The following is a 19,710-nucleotide window of genomic DNA, read 5'->3' as shown; positions in this document are numbered from 1 at the left end:
CTTTAATGGATGTTGAGAAAGTGAGTATCTCACTGTTCAGCTTCTGTAGTAGGAGGTGGCAGTGAGAAGTCAATTTCAAATGGCTTTTGGGTTAGACAACAAATGTTCCCTCTCACAACTACCCCATTAGCCAGGAACCTCTTTAATCACTCATTTCTATTTTGCATTTGCCCTCATTTCTCCTCTCTTGCCCTGATTATGAAAAGAAATATAAGTGGTTTGTGGATGCTGAGTCCTAATTTTCCAATTCTTGAGACCAGTGCCTCAAATCACCTTCCAAATGAGACATTTGCTTTCTCCATGGGATATTACAGTCATTCTAATCTTGTTTGTTCATTCCCGGTTTTGAATTCACTCACTCTCTGAAGAACCATCAAACAAACCCTGATAAGTAGGCTTCCTTTCACACAAATCCTGAAGAACTCTGTTGTCTTAGATATAGCCTGGAGTTTGTCTCTAAGGTTAAGTTTCATATCAGTTGGTACATAACTCTTCTTGAATTCTTTCTGCTCCAAGAGGATTACCTTTTACATCTTAGAAGAAGTCGGTTTGTTTTCCTAAAGATGCTATAAAAAAAAAAAAAAAAACACCTTAAGAAATGTCATAAAAAATAAACATCCTTACACATAAATTCTTTGGGCCAACCAGTACCAAAAAAAACCCCTAAATTTCAACCTTCTGATATAAAAAGTGTACCCCTCCTTTGCTCTTTAAAATTGAAGATCAAATTATGCTTCTGGCTAAGTGAAGTAACAGAGATCAGATTTACCATCCCCCTTTAAGCAATAGAGGGGGGAAAAAACCCCAGTAGTTTTCAGACATTGAACAACAGCCAGCACAAGGCAATAATCCCTGAGAGAGAGGAAAACAAGTTGTTGACCTGGCTTCTTGCCTAGAGAGAGTGTCCATGATCAGTGCAAGGAGGGGCAACCCAGGCAGAGCTTAGAGATCTCTGAGTTGAAGAGACAGAGTTGGGAGTTTGGCAAGTCCAAGATAGTTAGAGTTTGCAGGACAAAATACTACAGGAAAGCTCTGGAGATCTGAACTGGGTCTTCTCCAACTCTTCAGCTGAGTATTGGTATGTACAAGCATGTGAGGAAACTGAGAGGCTGAGGAAAGAGTCACCCAGTATATAGGCAGAACAATCCTCTGGTGTTACACAGGGTTGGGAATAGTTTGTTTCCACCAGGCACAGTGGAATAATATAAAATGTGAGGCATTAGGTAGAGGGCTCAGAAGGATATTATTGCCTTATCACTGTGGAAAAACTCAGCCCTCGGCTAAAGGTTGCTTTGACTCTGTCTTAAAGCTTAAAAGTAAGATCTGGAAAGCTCAAACACACACACACACACACACACACACACACACACACACACACACCCTGAATATCTAGTTCCCCAAAAGGTAAAATTCAGAATGTTTGGAATCCAATTATCTGGAATGCAAAGAAGCAGGAAAACACAACCCCAAATGAGGAGGGAATGTAATAAATTAAAAATAACCCAGAATGAACACATACAGAATTAGTAAACAATGGCATTTAATTGTTTTTATAACTATATTGATATGCTAGAAGACAGAGAAGAATCTTTAAAACACTGAAAAGAAAAAACTCTGTAAACTTTCAATTCTATACCCAATAAGAATATCTTTGAAAAACAAAGGCAAAGACACATAAGTGCCAAAAGTATTCATGACTAGCAGATATACTAAAGCAAGTCCTTCAGGCAGGAGGAAATTGATAGCAAATGTAATTGATGCAAGATAATAACAGAAAAAATTACTCTTTCTACTTCTTAAATTGCTAAATGACAATTGACAGTTTAAAGCAAAAAATAAGAAGGCGCCTGGGTGGCTCAGTCGTTAAGCATCTGACATAGGCTCAGGTCATAATCTCATGGCTTGTGAGTTTGAGTCCTGCTTTGGGTGAGCCCCACTTCTCTCTGTCTCTCTCTGTGTGTCCCTTGTGGGATTCTCTCTCTCTCTCTCTCTCTCTCTCTCTCTCTCTCTCTCTCTGGCCCTTGCTCACTTGGCCCCTCTCTCTCTCTCTATTTTAAAAAGTAAAGCAAAAAATAATATACAGAGGGTTATAAAACAAATGTAGAAGGAAACATATGAGAATAATAACACAAAGGCTAGAAGAGTGTAATAGAAATAGACTGCAAGGTTCTTATACTATTTCTGAAGTAGTATAGTATAAATTATAGATGTATACCATTGAATCTAAGGCAACCATTTTAAAAAAGCCAATAAAGGAGACAAAATAGAATAACAGAATAATTCAGTTAATCCAAAAGAAGACAGGAAAAGGAAAAGAGGAACAAAGAACAAGTATGACAAATAGAAAACAAATATCAAGATGGTAGATTTACACCCAACCACATAAGTAACATTAAATGTAAATGGTGTAAACACCATAATTAAAAGGCACAACTGACAGATTATATACAAATAATGAGACCTTGCCTACATGAAATGCTGCATACAAGAAATCCACTTTAAATATAAAGATTCAAATAGGTTACAAGTAAAAGGATAGAAAAAGATATGCCATACCAAAAGAAAGCTTAGTGACTATATTAACATCAGACAACATAGATTTCAGAGAAAAGAATATTTCCAGGGATAAAGAGGTTTATTTCATAATGATTAAGAGGTTAATTCATCAAGAGAGCATAACAGTCCTGCAAGTGTATGCCCTTAATGGCAGAGCTTCAAAATAAGTGGAGCAAAAGCTAATAGAATGAAGGGAGAAATAGACAAATCTACAATTATAGTTGGGGATTTCAAACGTCTTCTTGCAATAACTAAGAACAAGCAGACAGAAAAGCAATCAGGATATGGAAGACTTGGGTAACAGTACCAACTTAATTAACATTTTATGGAACATTCTACCCAACAACAGCAGAAAACACCTTTTTTTTCCCCCAAGTGCCAAGAACATTTACTAAGATAGACCGTATTCGGAGCCATAAGACAAGTCTTGATAAATTGAAGAGGATCCAAATCATACAAAGTATGTTCACTGACCACAGTAAAATTAAATTAGAAGCCAATAAAAGAAAGGTGTCTGGAAAATCTCCAAATATTTGGAAACCAAATAACACACTTCTAAATAACCAAAGGGTCAAAGGAAAATTAAAAAGTATTTTGCCTGGTGAGGATGTGGAACAAGAAATCTCATTCACTGATGATGGGAATACAAATGGTACCACTACTTTGGGAGACAGTTTGGCAGTTTCTTATAAAACTAGACCTACTCTTAGTATACAATTCAGCATTCATGCTCCTTGGTGTTTACCCAAATGAGTGGACAGGTTATAATCACACAAAAGCCTGAATAAGGATATTATAGAAGCTTTACTCATAATTGCCAAAACTTAGAAGCAATCAAGATGTCCTTTGGTAAGTGAATGGATAAATAAATAGTGGCACATCCAGAAAATGGAATATTATTCAGCACTAAAAAGAAATGAATTGTTGGGGTGCCTGAGTGGCTCAATCAGTTAAGCGTCCAGCTCTTGGTTTCAGCTCAGGTCATGATCTCATGGTTTGTGAGTTTGAGGCCCACATTGGGCTCAGTACTGACAGTGAGGAGCCTGCTTGAGATTATCTCTCTCCCTCTCTCCCTCTCTGTCTGCCCCTCCCTGGCTTGCTTTCTCTTTCTTTCTATCAGAAAATAAAAAAATAAACATTAAAAATTTATTTAAAAAAAAAAAGAAATGAATTGTCAAGCCATGAAAAGACATGGTGGAAACTTAAATGCATATTACTAAGTGAAAGAATGAACCTGAAAAGGCTACCTACTATATGATTCCAATTATATGATAATCTGGAAACTATAGAGATAGTAAAAATATCAGTGTTTTTCAGGGACTTGGGAGAGGGAGAGATGAATAGACAGCCCAGAAAATTTTTAGGACAGTGAAACTATTTGTATGATACTATAGTGGTGGATATATGTCATTATACATGTGTGGACTCTGAGGTAAACTGTGAGCTTTGGGTAATAACGTTGTGTCAGAGTAGGCTCATCTATTTTGATAAATGTACCACCTGGCTATGAGATCTTGATAGTGGGGGAGGCTGTGGAGGGTGGGGGGCAGGGAGTATATAGGAAATTTCTATACTTTCTGCTCAGTTTTATTGTGAGCCTAAAAGTGCTCTAAAAAAAATAAAGTCTATTAAAAATATTGTGAACAAATATTTTGATCTGAATGAAAATGAAAATGCAACAACATTTGTGAGATACAAAATAAAGAGTACTCAGAGGGAAATTTATAGCACTGAACTCCTATATGAGAGAAGAAGAAAGCTTTCAATTAAATGACCTCAGCTTTCACATTAAGACACTAGACAAAGAGGAGTAAAATAAACCCAAAGTTAGTTGAACAAAGGGAATGATGGAAATAAAAGCAGAAATCGGTAACATGTAAAACAGAAAAACAGAAGAGAAAGTCAATGAAAACATAAGCTGTATTTTTGAGAAGATGAATAAAATGGTTATTCTGGCAGGTTCTCCAGGGAGCTCCTACCTGAATAGGTGGAGGCAGGAACTTGCAATGCCTTCTCACACCCAAGGAAGATGACAAAAAAGGTCTCTGGGTAATGAGAAACACCCACTACCATCTCTGCAGGTGGCTGATCTTCTAAAAGCAAGTAAGATCTGCGTTCTCCAGTGAGGGAAAAACACAGGATTTCTTTTTTCATCCAGGAAACTTGTTCTTATCTAGTCATTTGAGAAGTTTCTATATATGCCTGAAAGTTTGAAAACAATATTTCTTCAAATAATTCTGTATTTCCGACTTCATGTTAGACATCTTTCTCTCATCCTCCCTCTTATTCAGAATTTATAACTTTGAGCTTTCTTCGTATCTTCACTTTATTTTGTTCCATGGCTTTTCAGCTTATTGGCTTTCTGTTTTCTTCTATAGGTAGCAAACCTCAAATAATTGTTTCCCCCCAAAATATTGGTGCATAATTTTATTGCATTTACTTAAAGTATGTTCTATTTACTTAAATGATTTTTTTTTCTTGAGGCAGATTTGCGTTTAAACCAGCCATTTATCCAATATGTGGGCCCAGACAAGAGATTCTCTGAGAGTCTATTTTTCCCTCTAAGAAATGGTGGCTTCACATCTCTTATCCCACTTAAGTCCTGTAAAGATAGTAGCAGGCATCTGAAAGCCCCTCAGGAGGGCCAGGTTCTCAGCTCTTTCCTATTCCCACCCCAGCAAACCTAGGGTAGCTGCTCACAGTGTCCAGCCTGCTGCAAGAAGCTTTGCTGTGGAGAATTCTGGACCTGGTAACCAAAAGCAACACATTACAAAGACCTCTTGGTTTAAAAACATTCATAACCTGAATCTTTCCAGGTGATTTATTTAGAAACCTTCTTAGGAAAGGAGTCACACTAAAATAAAACTAATTTTCTCCATTCCTAATTTTTCCCAGAAAATGATGAGATTCATTCAAAAGAATTTATAGGCAATGCCACATTTAGGAGCAAACATCTAAAACAGCTCCCTTTTAATTCCCCAAGTGTGCTTTTCAAGATGCAGCTTTGCTCTTTAAACTACGGAGATGGATAGATCCCAACTCCCCCATCCCACTGCCGTGACAGATACCACGAATTGATTTTAGTGTCTCTTTCTTTAAGGGCCCTTTGGCCTCAGAATCTCTCTTCATATGCTTCGTTAGGCAGTCACTCCTACCAGACACCCAGACGAAACGTATGTACCATCCCAGCCCAAAGCTTTCAGGGTATCAACCCAGTGTGGTGAAGGTGGTGTGGTTGCAAACATGTGTATATCTGAAAAGAGAACTCTTTGTTCTGTACTTTGCTCTTAGGAAGAAAAAGTTCCCCAACCCGTGGCAGAGCATTTGCAACTGGGACAGGTGACTGGGGTAGGCCTTGGCATTGTTGTGGGTGTGCAAGATCTGGGGCATCTAGAAACCTCTTTGAGGGTGATACTGCGGTAGGAAGGGCTTCCTAGGGCAACTTGAAAAAAACAGCAGCTGTCAAGTGGCCAGCAGGCCCCAGGCAACCGCAATTACTGCCAGGGCCAGGTGGGCTTGCCACACTGCAACAGGTTTGGCAGGTAAGGACACAAATGGCCCAAGTGGCTTAAGACAGCCTACTACATAGGCTCTCTTGTCCCATGGGACATCAACGTGCATGGCAGGACACCAATACCAGAGGGCAGTGGATTCTCTTTATAAGCTATGGCTCAACCCTAGGGAGGGCCCAGGTGGAAAGTAAGTCCTAGGCATGATGTGGTGAATATAAATCTGCTAGCACAATTGGTGGCACGTTGGGACTTTGTCATTGATGTCCAACGGTTGGTTTTCCTTCTGTCACCGGAATATCCCTAGGCCTCCTCAGCCTGTGGGTATGAAGGCAATCATAGGAACATAACTGCTCCGTAGTACTGGCTATCCTCATGGGCATGCTGCAGGATGCCCAGAGGATGCCCAAGACCTCTGGGGTCTTGAGGGTTGTCTCAGATCTTCTCATGAGCAAGCCTGTGGTCCAGCCAGGACACTCTTGGCCGCTGCCCCTGTGGGCATCCCTCCCTCCCCCCTGAGGCTGCCACAGCTCCACCAGCATTTGATGTCCAGGATGGGAGCAGCTCCCAGATGAAAAGGTTGATTTTTCACTTCAGGAGAATGCCCCCTCTCTGCAGAGAGAAACAGGCCTGTGGGTGTTCCAGGCCTTGCATGTAGGTCATAGGAGCTGGAAGGGTCCCCTGTGGTTTCCACACTCTGGTTGTCTACTGGTTCAATGAGGGTATTCTCTTAGGAGAGAACCAAACTGTACTGCCGCTTTGCCCTTTAGAAATTTCTGTCTGCTCATTTATTTTGCTTGGTGCATATCTTAGACAGTTATTACCACAGTGGTTTGTAGCCTTCGACTTGCCCCTGTTCCCTCTTTGGCTTTCAAATGCCACACACACCCCCGCCTACTGAGGTTGGAAAGAAACTCCCTTTCACTGGGGTTTCAAGGAGAAACTTGCAGACTATTAGGGTAATTGAAAAAAAAAATCGATATTGTAATATCAGGATACAGGTTTACAGATGCCTTGGGGATGTCAGGCTAACAACAATTAAATTGATTTGGGGTCTGGTTTTGGTGTTTGCAGTTTCCATGGCTTCCAGACCTTCCCTGTTTCTGTGCCCTGGGCAGCCATGTAAAGGCTCTTTGTTGAGAACCCAGATTCAAATTTGCCATTAACCTGAATATACCCTGCTCACCTCAACTGAGTGTGAAACTAGAGGAGGCACAGAAAGAAGCCATTCAGCTGGGATTGTACTTTTTATAAGAAAGCCTCAGCTGCCAAGCCGAGTTTAGGATTTGCTTACTTGGGCAGCCTCTAGCCTGCAGGACCCGTTTGTGTAAAAGGGATGGCAGGAATAAAGCTAAGCTCAGTATTTCTCAATTACAGGAGAAGGAAAAGAAAAGAAAAGAAAAGAGAAAAGAAAAGAGAGGAAGGAAGAAAGGAGGGAGGGGGGAAGGAAGGAAAGAAGGAAAGGAGAAAGAGAAAGAAAAAGCTTGCACTGAAACTGTGGTCTTTCAATCTGATTTGTTTTCCATGTAGATGGTTATTTAAACAGCACATTTCTCCTTGGTCAGGCCTTCCTACTGAAAACAGAAGTGGATCCCGGAAGCAGTGCCGTGCCTCTCTGACAGTCTTAACAGTCTTCGAAGGCTGCAGCCTGTAAACAAGTAATGTAAGTGTAGCCATCCAGGCAGAAGGAAGTGAAAGTCTTAGCAAGACAGTCATTGGTTTTCTGGGGTGAAACTTCTTTTTTTTATTTTTTTATTTTTTTTATGTTTATTCATTTTTGAGAGAGAGAGAGAGACAGAGAGGCAGAGCATGAGCAAGGGATGGGGAGAGAGAGAGGGAGGCACAGAATCTGAAGCAGGCTCCAGGCTCTGAGCTGTCAGCACAGAACCTGACGTGGGGCTTAACCCCAGGAACCGTGAGATCACGACCTGAGCTGAAATCAGATGCTTAGCCAACTGAGCCACCCAGGCACCCCTCTGGGGTAAAACTTCTAAACAAGACAGAGGGAGACCGCACTGCTGGAAGGCTTTTATTCAGCCTGTCGTTGGTTCTTTCCCAATGCAGGAACTTGTGGACACACAGTCACTAGCATTCCAAACAACTTGATGAAGGAACTTCAAGAGGTTACTACCTGTAAGGTGATCAGAAAGAACAGTGGGGGTGCTTGTCCCCAGCCAGCCACATCGGTGTGGTTTCCTGAGTGGCCTTGCTGAAGAAGGCTGCTGCAGGGGGTCAATCCTTAATGGGCAGGAAGCTTCACTCTATTCCCTCTCTGCAGGGTTGCCCAACACTTTCCAGATGAAGATCTTTCTGGAGGAGAGCAGAGGGAGAGGGCTGCCTGGTTCTCCTATTCTGCTCCTGACCTTCCTCCCCTTTCTGTGACTGCTGCCTCCCTAACCCTGGACTTCATGAGTTACTCCAGTTTCCTTCCAAAAACTGCCCCTTTGCTTGAGCTACTGTGAATTGAGTTCCTGTTACTTGCAACTGAGAGAGTGTTAACCAATGCAGCCTCCTGTGGCCTGGCCCCTGCCTTGCTCCCCAGCTCTGTTCCTGGACACCTCACATTTCATGCTGTCACTGTCTCTGTGCATTGCTGCTTCCTGCCTCCTTGCCTTTGCTCCTGTCATTCCCTCTGCTGGGATATCTTTTCCATCTTTGTCTGGCTAAAACAGACAAACCCAGCTCAGGAAGCCTCCCCAAGCGTGCCTGTCAACTATCCTATCAGTCAGATGTTAGCTGTTTATCTTTGTGTCTCCCACACTGGCCTCTAAGCTCCTTGGGCAGAGACCAGATCTTATTCATCATGTCTGTACCCTGGTGTCTATTACCATACCTGGTGCATGATAGGTGTTTGTTGGAAGAAAACATGTTTGTTGAAAGAGATTCAAGAGGGTAAACTAAAAAAAGGGTTTCCGTTTCTGCAGAAGTGAGAGCAGAAGGTGAGGAGAAGAGTTACCCTGTGGGTGGGTCCCTGGAGAGGATTTTGGCCCTAGCCCTAGAAAAAGAGCGATTGTAACATACAGTAGTAGACGTCGGAAGGGAGTTCTAAACAGTGGTGCAGACTGGATGGAATTAGATCCTCTTTTTCTCTTGCCATCGTATCATGCTTCTCTCTTCCTGAAATATCTCCACCTCCCATTCTACCAGCGCCATTGTATTAGGGGTTGACACTGTTTGGGTGCTTTACATTCAAAGTTCTCATTTCCTGTGTTCCATGTCCCTAGTGACATGTGTGAATTGTGTCCCCTAAAGAGAGGGACTCAGGAGGTTGCTGGAAAATGGGTGAGGATTTTGTATCCAGAGAGTCTAAATCTATCTGAGCAAATCGGAGAGGGCTCCAAAGAAGAGGTGGCATTTGGCCTGAGACTTGAAGCATAATGAGGAGTTTAACAAGAGGATGGCAAGCCCAGTGTGTTCAGGGAGCTACAGGGACTGCGGATAATAGGTTAAAATCACTCATCTCAGGTCTCCTGGGTGGCTCAGTTGGTTGAACATCTGACTTTCGATTTTCTGCTCAGGTCATAATCCCAGGGTTGTGGGATGGAGCCCTGTGTCGGGCTTTTGCTGAGCATGGAGACTGCTTAAGATTCTCTCTCTCTCTCTCTCTCTCTCTCTCTCTCTGCCCCTCCCACACCCCTGTCTCTCTCTCTCTCTCTCTCTCTCTCTCTCTCTCTCTCTCTCTCTCTCAAAAAAAAAAAAAAATCACTCATCTTAAGTGAGGGCAAGGTGGCCGGCCACAGAATCAGGTGTAGGAATGGGGAGAAGTGCAGTGTACCTTGGACATTTAACAGACTCTTCACTTTGTACATTTAATAGACCCTGGGAGCACACTTTGCAGAATTATACATATACTTTAAACTGTTAAGCTTGGTAGAGAACCTTCTATGTAGCCACCATTAACAAGAAGCAAAGTGGTTAAGTATATAGACCCTGGAGTCAGATTGTCTGGCTTTAATTCCCAGATCTGCCTCTACCAGCTCTGTGACCTTGGGCAAGTTATTTGACGCCTCCATGCCTTGGTTGCATGGTCTGTAAATCGAGCATAATAGTACCTCTCTCAGCAAGTCATAGGGGTAAGATGAGTGAGTTAATACATGAGAAGCCCGCAGAATAGTGCCCAGTGCAGAGCAAACACTCACGAACTGTCGGGCACTAGTATGATTTCATTTCTCATAAGGTTGTTTGCAATCACCAACCGTGCACTTAGTGCATGATCCCATGATAGTAATTACATGGTTTTAGTTGTTCATTTGGTGGTGTTTCCCGCTGGACTGTGAATTCCTCAAAGGCATTAGTTGAATAAATGTCTCTTTCCAAAGTAATTGAATTCATGCTTTCAAGCATATTTCCTACTTACTACATTTATGTGTTGGTAATCTAAGGGGAGAACTTTCCTTAGGATTGTGAGGGGGAAATAACATTCTTAGTTGGAAACTCCTTTGCGAGGCGGGAAAATCTTTGCACACAGAAGCATTGTCTTCTTTATGAACCCAGGCCAGCCCCTTGAGATTGTTGCTGGAAAACTTGCTTCATGGAGGTTTTGTCCTATTCAAAAGGGTTTAAGGAGCCCAGAGAAATAAGAAATATCTGAACCCTGAACCTTGTCCATTTGGCTGGACATTTTTAGCAGAGCCTTGTTATAAAACTTTTAGCAAAGAAACTTCTTTCAAAGGGCCCTAACTCCTGAAAGGTGGGAAAATTAAGTTAAGTGGAGTTTAGACATCACATGCACCCAGAGAAACTGGCCTGATGCTCCTTCTCGGCTTGTTTTGATTGCCTTGGAGGAGAAAGGACACAGAGAAGCTTTTCTGCTGAGACCACGGAATGAAAGTTAAAGTTGCCTTAGGAGATTGGCTCTGAGTCTGCAGGACCCAGGAGCTCTGCAAAGGCTGGACCATAGCCCAGAGGGCAGACCTAGATTGTGTGTGTGTGTGTGTGTGTGTGTGTGTGTGCGCGCGAGCGAGCGAGCGAGAGAGAAAGAGAGATGGAGGTGATGGTGGGGGTTCTAACTTCTAACCCTCCCCCACTCAGGAAGGCAGTCAAATAAGTCAGTTGGAAGACAGAGATCTGAATTCCCTTTGTATCTGCATGACCTTCCTCGAGACTGGTTTTTCTCTTTTGCCATTGGAGGGCTTGACGTGAATTGTCTGTAAGGTTCTGTTCCCAGTGTTCGGATTCTGGCTTGGCCCCAGCAGTGTTGGGCACAGTCTGGGTAGAGCAAGGTAGCATTTACTTCCAAGCTTCCCACATCATCCATCACTACCAGGACCCTTATCTCCAAACTGCTCTGTGCAACCCTGACCTGACCCAGCCCACTCCCACGCCAGCCTGCCCACTGCATCATGGGGCCACTCCTCTCTGTTGCCAGCAAGCTGCCAGAAGCCTCAGGGCTTTCTTGCCCCTGCTCATCTGCACCCTAAGGGGAGGCTCTTCGTGCTCTCTCATCCCTTGATCTTCACGCCTAGGGTGGGGAGAGGCCTGCTCCTCACCTCCTTTGCCCTTCCAGTCTCCCTCCTTCCTTCTGCAATGTCTCCAGCTCCCTTGGAGATCTGACCTCAGCCCTCCACCCTCATCACTGCTGTCTTCTCCCAACTGGATCACCTCTCGTTCGCCGAAGATGGTGAAGCTTGGCTCACTACTGGTCTCTCCATCCTGACTCACGCCACCAAATTTGGCGATTTGAACATCCACTCAGATGATTCTGGCAACTCCATAGTCTCCAGGTTCCTCAACGACCTCACCTCTGATGCTCCCTTCCTCCACACACATACACTCAAATATTTGTTGGCAACATGTAGACAACGGGCCCACTTGGAGAAGTTTCATTTATCTTGAAAACTATGATACCTAAACTAGAGTGATCATATAATTTATTTTCCAAACTGGGACAGTATTGTGAATGAAAGAGGACACCAAAGTGATTTAGATTATATTATTTTTGCAAATATTTATGTATTGATGAAAAATTGGCTTTTATATTAAGGCCCCTATGAAATAATTATATTCAAAAACTATTTTCCAAAAATAAGTTTTTCTTCAAAAATTAAAAAATAACTGGGCGCCTGGGTGGCTCAGTTGGTTAAGCGTCTGACTTCGGCTCGGGTCATGATCTCATGGTTCGTGAGTTCCAGCCCTGCATCAGGCTCTCTGCTCTCAGCACAGAGGCCACTTCAGATCCTCTGTCTTCCTCTCTCTCTGCCCCTCCCCCACTCATGCTCTCTTGCACATGCGCGCTCTCTCTCAAAAATAAACATTTTTTTTAAAAAGACAAAAAATTTAAAAACACTTGTATGTGTACATATTTTTATGTATGTACATTGAAGAGACATTAAACAAAACTGTTTTGTATTGATTATCTGCATATTCAAAAACATAGGCAGAGTAAGACTTCCTTGTACTTGTTTAACTTCTTTAGCTTCTTAGCTGAAGTTCTCACTAATTGTGTGTGTCACTGGTATCTTTATAAAGAATTTCCTTTTTGAAAATGTTTTTGTATTTGGAGGTTTTTGAACAAATCTGTTTGTAATTGCTTTTGAAGTAAAATTTAGGGTTAAAGAATTTGAAATTGCTGACAATTAATGACTTGATTCCTCCCTGTAGACTTCAATGTTTTTAGTTGACAATATACTGTCTCTCCAGGTACCGAGAAATTTGGTAAGCTTGATACAAATTCTGCTAAATAGATATCTTCAAACTGTTTATGTTAAATATTTTGTCCCAAGTGTTGACACAGGTATAATCTTTTTGCCGCCATTCATGGTAGCAGCCTTCAACACACATTTTCATGAAACACAATTTGTCAGGTAAGTCATCTTTATTAAGGATTCTTTGGAACACTCACCCATTACACACAGATTTCATATCCTAACAGATGAGTCCTTGGCAGGAGCTGGAAGTAGAAAGTGGAGCTCAACCAAACCCCATCCTGGCTTATCTGAATGCAACTATTAATGATCATATCTGGTTAACGACAAATGCAGTGCAAATGGTAAAACTGAATAGGACACAAGGCAACAGGCACAAACAGGGGCTCTCCCAGGAAACACCTATAACACTGACCCCTCAGAGGCAGCTCATGGTTCTCAATCAATGGCAGCATAGCAGTATTGCCAGAGAGCTCTTCAAACAATGCTGGTGTTCAGGCTCCACCCCCCGAGACCCAGATTCCATAGCTATTGGAATGGAGCCAGCATTTTAGTCTCTAAGAGAGTCTAAGGTGCAGCTCAGGCCAAGAGCAGCCTCACGCACTGCTGTTAGGCCAGATCACCGTGGTCCTCCAGGGCCGTTCCTCAACTCCTAACGCTACAGGATGCAGGTACACAGTGACTCAGATAATAGAGAGGAGGGAGGTAAATCAGGAGTGGCTATGCTGCTGCCACACTTTCTCTGCACCCCCATGGTTGTATTGTTACCATGGGCCAGGGGTGGGTGCATAGCAGGTGCTCTGAGAAACGAGAAGAGCGGAGGGTGGTTCTGCCATAAACCCTGTGAACATTAGCCATGATATGGTCAGAATGATTGCATGTAATCCTTTAAAACATTTAATGAAGCTACTCCTCTATTGTTATGATAAAAATGAAATTTGTTGAGGGTTACAGAATTGTAATTAGAAATAAAAATGGAAAAAATCTCACAAAAGCTCTAGTGAAGCCTGTCTTAAGTTCTGCACTCGATTCTGAACATTTATTTTGAAAATAATCACCAAATGTAAATCCCCAGCACCCTCAAAATGATGTATCATTTTGCCTCACTCTATAAGTTTCTGATCATCTTTCTCACTCCAAGTTTCAAAGTATGAAAAACCACACAGGCAGAAAACAATCACAGCACATCCATTGTCCAAGCCCTACACGCCTTACTGCCCCATAATGCATTGGGGTTGTCCCAGAGCCAGTCGGGAAAGCAGCATCCGTCAGTGCTTCACCTGCTCTGAATTCAGTTTCGAGGCTGTGAGTTGAACTCTGTACAAATGTTCTGGATGACCTTGGGGACAAATTTGTACAGGTTGTCAAACTCGTCGACAAAGAAGGAATGGTCCTTGGCGGGGTGAGTGGCAATGACTTCCAGCTCGTCCTGCGCAGCCCATGCGACACCTATTGCGTAGGTGATCACTCCTGTGGGGACAAAGTTTAGATGAAGCAAAAGTGCCCAAGAAAAGGTACTGCTGATGAATCCTTGCCTTACTGTTGCTCTGTTGGCTATTGTGTTTGAATGCAAACAAATTCAAAATCAGAAGTGTTCCTCAAAGCATAACCACCTGCTATGTGCCAACAGTAACAAAATTGATAGAGCTGCCATCTCATAGGAGTTTAGAATCTTTGGGAGGAAAAAACCCAGACAAAATGGAATAAATAAGTAAGATGTTCATGTCCAAGGGCAGTATAGGGTATTTTGGGACAAGTAAAACTTGGTGCCGTGTAGATGACATCACACAGTACATGCCTGCTCTACCTGTGTGTAGAGCCAAACAAAATCTGATTGATTGATTGATTGATTGATTTTTTCAAAGATTGTATTTGTTTTAAAATCATCTCCATACCCAACGTGGGGCTTGAACTCACAACCCTGTGGTCAAGAGTCGTCAACTTGCTCCACTGACTGAGCCAGCCAGGCTCCCCTCAGTCTTAAATGCATCAAAAGTCAGTTTGAGATCTTAACGAAAACCGTGGAACTGAATTACTTTAGGCTTGAAGGTGACTTTACAAGCCATACAATGCAATGTCATTCCCAGCACAGGAGCCCTTGCACAAGGACCCGGAGAGACGGTGACCCAGCGTCTGCTCCATCACTGGTATGAAGAAAGACTTTCAAGACAAGGAAGTGCCCAACAGTATTGGATGCTGCAGGGAGGTCATGTGGGATTAAAACAAACAAACAAAAATGCACATTGGATTTAGAAAACAAGACATAGGTAGAGTGGTGAGAGCAGTTTCAGGGAAGTAAGTAGAAGCCAAAAACCCCAGATGAATTGCTGTGAGGTGAGAGTGAAAAAGAACAGAAGATGTGGACACAGCACATAGAACTGATCCTTTTCAAAAGTTTGGCTGCAAAGAGAAGGAGGTAGGTGGGAAGTGGAGCAGAACATGGTATCAAAGAGTTTGGTTTTATTTTTTAGGGAGGGATCTCGGTGTGCCTAGATGCAAATGGGGAAGGGTGCCGGGGGGTTAAAGGTTCTGGACTGCAGTGAGGAAAAAGAGTCCCTAGGGAGGAGAGGACAGACTCAGAGACTAGGCATCTGTCCTCAGTGGGAAAACTGGAAGACTCGCTGCTGGATGGTTCCTGATTGGGGTTGGGGGCAGCTGGTCAGCGGGAGCTTGAGGTTACTCTGCAAAAGCCTGTTCCCATGCCACCTGCAGGCTGGCAGAGTGGGGTCAGCTACTTGGCCATGAAGCAGAGGGGAGAGCCTGGGTGTGGCTCTCCTACCCAGCCACCCATGGCAGCCCATGTCACCATCTTCCAAGTGCCCTGTTGTGCTGATTGGAGAGTCATCCACACCTCACATGGCTGTGGCCTAAGCTGCTTTTCAACTGATAAGCTGCATTTAAGCTGCCAGTCCCTTTACTTACCTCTCCAGTGTCTTTTCTCTGGATATTGTCTATGTTGTTGTCTACAAACACTAGCATTAGGCTTAAGAATGCTGCCAAGTGGCAGTGGGAACAGATTTGCTGCACAACGTGGCTCAGATCGGCTAAGCCCTCGTTTTGCACAAAGATTGAAAGGCTGCCCCCCAATAAAGGCAACACAAACAGTATTAGAAATTTAGCTTTTCAGATCCTTGAGTCCACCCTTGTAGAGAACCTTCTACTGGCAATTCTGACCAATGGTCAGCCAGCCTTGGCTTGGACACTCCTGGGGACACAATGCTCATTGCCTCCACATAATTTGCTTCTATTGTAAAGTTTCCCAGAACGTCTCTCTCAGTCTTCACTTCTTCTAATGAGGAGGCCGAGGATATCCTCTGGGTGAGGCCCAAAGGATGTCCATTTAGGAAAATGAGTAAGAGTGGAGCTAAACATGAACTGGAGACAGATGTTTGGAGATAGCAGGAGAGCCCTGGGCTTTCAGACAAAAGCTGGCCCATCTGGCTCTGCCCACTCACTTTGGAACTTTGAGAAGGCTGCGTCTCAGCTGTTTATCTTCACTCCGCTGACATGAGCCCGAGGGAGGCTGTGACTGCTGGCCGACGTGCAGGCCATCTACCATTTTGCTGTTGAATACCCCCCGTAGGCTCTACAAGGGCAAATCACTGGGAAGACTCTGCCTGAACCTGGTGTCTGGTTACTTTGGTTCCCAGAAGGCAGAACTGCTGGTTCATGAAGGCTTGTTTATTTTTCCCCCTCCTTGTTTAGGGAAGGATTAAAGCAGCTTTAAAGAATACTGAATATCCTGCAAACTAACGGAAATCAAATGCAGGCTCAGAAGAAGGGGACAACCCTGGCCCTGAGTGAGTCTTCTACCCTAGTATGTATCTGTCCAGTCTTTGGTGTTCACAGACAACTCAGTTTACTTTGGTTATCCTTCCTATTATTACTAGCACTTGGGTTTTTGCCAGTTGTTTGTATTTTTGTGATATTTTGTGGTACTTTTCAAAATGGTGATTAAACTTGATTCTGTGAAAAAGGCATTTAATGGGACTGATTTTCTAAACAGCTCAATTTTCATAGTTTTAATTTTTTTAGTTTATTTTTTGAGAAAGAGCGAGAGCAAGAGAGAAAGAGAGAGAAAGTGAACAGGGGAGGGGCTGAGAGGGCGGGGAAGAGAGAATCCCAAGCAGGCTCCGCACTGTCAGTGCACAGCCCAATGTGGGGCTCAAACTCACAAACCATCAGAGCATGACTTGAGCTGAAATCAAGAGGCAAACGTTTAACCAGCTGAACCACCCAGGTGCCCCTCATTTTTCATAGTTTTAAACTTTCTGTTGCCCTCTTACAAATTTTTATTCAGAAATATCTCTTTAAGTATTTTGGATGAAAATTTCTTTGAGGTTTCCTCAAAACCCCCAACATCTGGCTAGCAGCTACTTACAAAAAATAGTACTTTTCTTTTAAAACACTAGTTTTCTTCAAATTTCTAACACAATTTGGTGGCCTTCAATAGAGACTAAAATAATGAGTCAAATTCCTTTTTAATGCATTACAACTTCGTGTGTAATGCCTCAGAGTGTTGGGCGCAAAGGAGAGGGTTAATGTTCCCAGTCATCTGCAGGCCTTGGGTTTGCCATGACACTTTGTAAACCATCGTGGTACTCCCCACCTTGTTCCTTCTTTGCTGCTCATAGAGGCCTGTAGTGCTTACCAACACCTCAAATACATTCCCCATGGTTTTGGGCATTTTATTAAATGGTGGACAAAACCAGTGCATAAAAAGACAGCCCCGGGGTGCCTGGTGGCTCAGTTGGTTAAGCTACTGACTCTTGATTTCTGCTCAGGTTATGATCTCATGGTTCATGAGTTTGAGCCATGCAAACAGCCACAGCTGTGCTGTGCTGTGCTGACGGCAGAGAGCCTACTTTGGATCCTCTGTTCCCCTCTCCCTCTGCTCCTCCCCTGCTTGCGCACGCTCTCTCTCTCTCTCTCAAATATAAATAAATAAATAAATAAATAAATAAATAAATAAATAATGTATAAATATATAAATATAAATAAATAACATTTATAAATGCATATAAATATATAAAAATACAAATATAAATAAAATATTTACATAAATAAAACGTATTTAAAATAAATAAATAAAATAAAACAAAATAAAAAGACAGCCCCTCCTTGTCCCTCACTGGACTGGTCAGCAAGACCAGCTTACCCTTGTGATGGGCAACCATGGCCGGTATTCGGACGTCATCATAGGATCTCCCATCAGTGATGAGGATCATTAACTTCCTCTTGTTGGGTTTGGACTTCTTGAAGAGCTGTTCCAGGGCATAGTTGATGGCGGCCCCCGTGCTGGTCCCACCACTCCAGTATCCCACCCTCTTGATGGCATTGAGGATGTCAGACTTGGTGTTGTAATCTTCAAATCCAAATTCCAGCCGCTGCTCGTAGGTGTACTGCACAGCCCCGATTCGTGTGTCTATGTCCGAAATCTCAAACTCTTTGCTGAGGTTGGCCACAAACTGGAGAACCGTGCGGAAGTTGCCTGTCCCCACGCTGCTGGAGCCGTCGATGACGAAGCCAATGTCGGCCGAGTTCAAGCAGGTCTTGCTACAGGCCAGTCTGTCGGTGTCACAGACCCGCTTCACCAGGGCTTGCACTGTCTTGTGGAGGCTGAACCAGCTCTGCACATTGAGCGAGTAGAAGCCATTTGTTCTGCACACAGCCTGGAAGACAGAGGGAAGGGACACTCGCCACGTCAGATGTCACATTCTCCAGGCTGTTGTCACTACCCCGACCAGCAAGGCAGGCGAAGAAAGAAGCAAACAGACTCTTGTTTTCTGCACTCTTCTTCCTAATGCTCTTTCTGCACCATGGTTCCCCCAGTCAGGTGCTCATTGGGGCAAAGATCCCTCAAGTTATCTCTGGACTCAGTCTTACTCCCTCAGCTGGCTCTCCGCTTTAGGGGAGAGCTATCACTTAAGCAGATCCTTAGAGAGAGGTGAATCACTCATTTCAGCTTTGTACCTGTGCCTCCCTGGGCCCCTCAGTTCATTTGTACTGGCAGCCGGCCATAAGATTGGCACTGGTGGGCACCAACATATGAGAGGATTAAAGAAAGTTTTTGTTCTGATGGGGAAAACAAGATACGTGAGAAATAGCTGAAGAAATGTTTCCAGAGCAGCCTTGCACCCAGCAACAAGGGGTCCCATACATATGTAAGGAGTCATGCTAGAAGTTCTTGGAGAGATTCTCTCATAACCCCCTGCCCTCATCCTAAAAGGAGGATATAACCCCTCTTCGTGAAGGAACAAACTGGGGGCCGCCTGTGAAGGGACATCCCTGAGTCCCTAAGATGGGAACACAAGTCTCTCTGCCTGCAAAACCCAAATTCTGTCCTCCAGATGACCCTGCCTCCAGACAAATGAGTATTTATTGACTTGTGCCCAAGCGTGTTCCAGAAAAAATTTAAGGTAGCTACAAGTAAACATTGAGCAACCTGACTGGTGTGCTCCTGGAAGGGACCAGGCTTGTGTTCCTAAAGTGAAGTGTTTCCTCCTTGCCGCTGTCTGTCCGGGGGTCACAGAGAGAGTCACAGACCTGGTGACTACAGATGAAGCAGTAAGATTACCAATTTATTTTAAAACAAGAAATGGCTTTAAAATATCCTAGGAAATGTTTTTAATTGGTTTGCAAAAACCTAAAAGGGGTTTATAAAACTTTCCATGAACTAGGTGGTATTTGAGATGAGTGTCCAGGTTGAGCTGAGTTCTAGCCAGTGGAGGGAAAGGAGGGAGACCCACCAGGCACTGGCTGAGGTCATGGAGGGAGAGGGCAGTGGTGCTTGGTGTGGGCAGGAGATGGGTCGGGACCACACTCCAGAAGGCCTCAAGAGTGTGGGGGACAATGAAGGGTTTGGAGCAAGGACCCCTCCGGACTGGAAGAACTCTCCATAAACAGGAGTTGGGCTTCATTGTGGAATCTAAACTAGACTGGGGAGCCCTGAGCGGGGAGACAGACCAGATGCAGAGTGCTAGCGTGACCCAGGGAGGTGG

General features: G+C 43.5%; 1 protein-coding gene across 3 annotated transcripts in view; it reads right to left on the bottom strand.

Moving 5' to 3' along the window:
- Nucleotides 1-12,860: 12,860 nt before the first annotated feature.
- Nucleotides 12,861-19,710, bottom strand: part of VIT (vitrin) — a 105,355-nt gene continuing 98,505 nt past the window's right edge. For all 3 annotated transcript variants that reach the window (XM_040496509.1, XM_040496507.1, XM_040496508.1), the window contains 2 exons: nucleotides 17,868-18,381; nucleotides 12,861-14,179 (listed from right to left, as the gene is read on the bottom strand). In XM_040496509.1, the coding sequence (XP_040352443.1) occupies nucleotides 14,001-14,179; nucleotides 17,868-18,381 (693 nt within the window). In that variant the 3' untranslated portion in view covers nucleotides 12,861-14,000. The remainder of the gene's footprint in view (nucleotides 14,180-17,867; nucleotides 18,382-19,710) is intronic.

Source organism: Herpailurus yagouaroundi, unplaced genomic scaffold, assembly GCF_014898765.1.
Source record: "Herpailurus yagouaroundi ecotype Mexico unplaced genomic scaffold, PumYag 188, whole genome shotgun sequence".
NCBI lineage: Eukaryota > Metazoa > Chordata > Mammalia > Carnivora > Felidae > Herpailurus > Herpailurus yagouaroundi.
The sequence above is the reverse complement of the archived record's forward strand: the minus strand, read 5'-3'. Positions and strand labels throughout refer to the sequence as shown.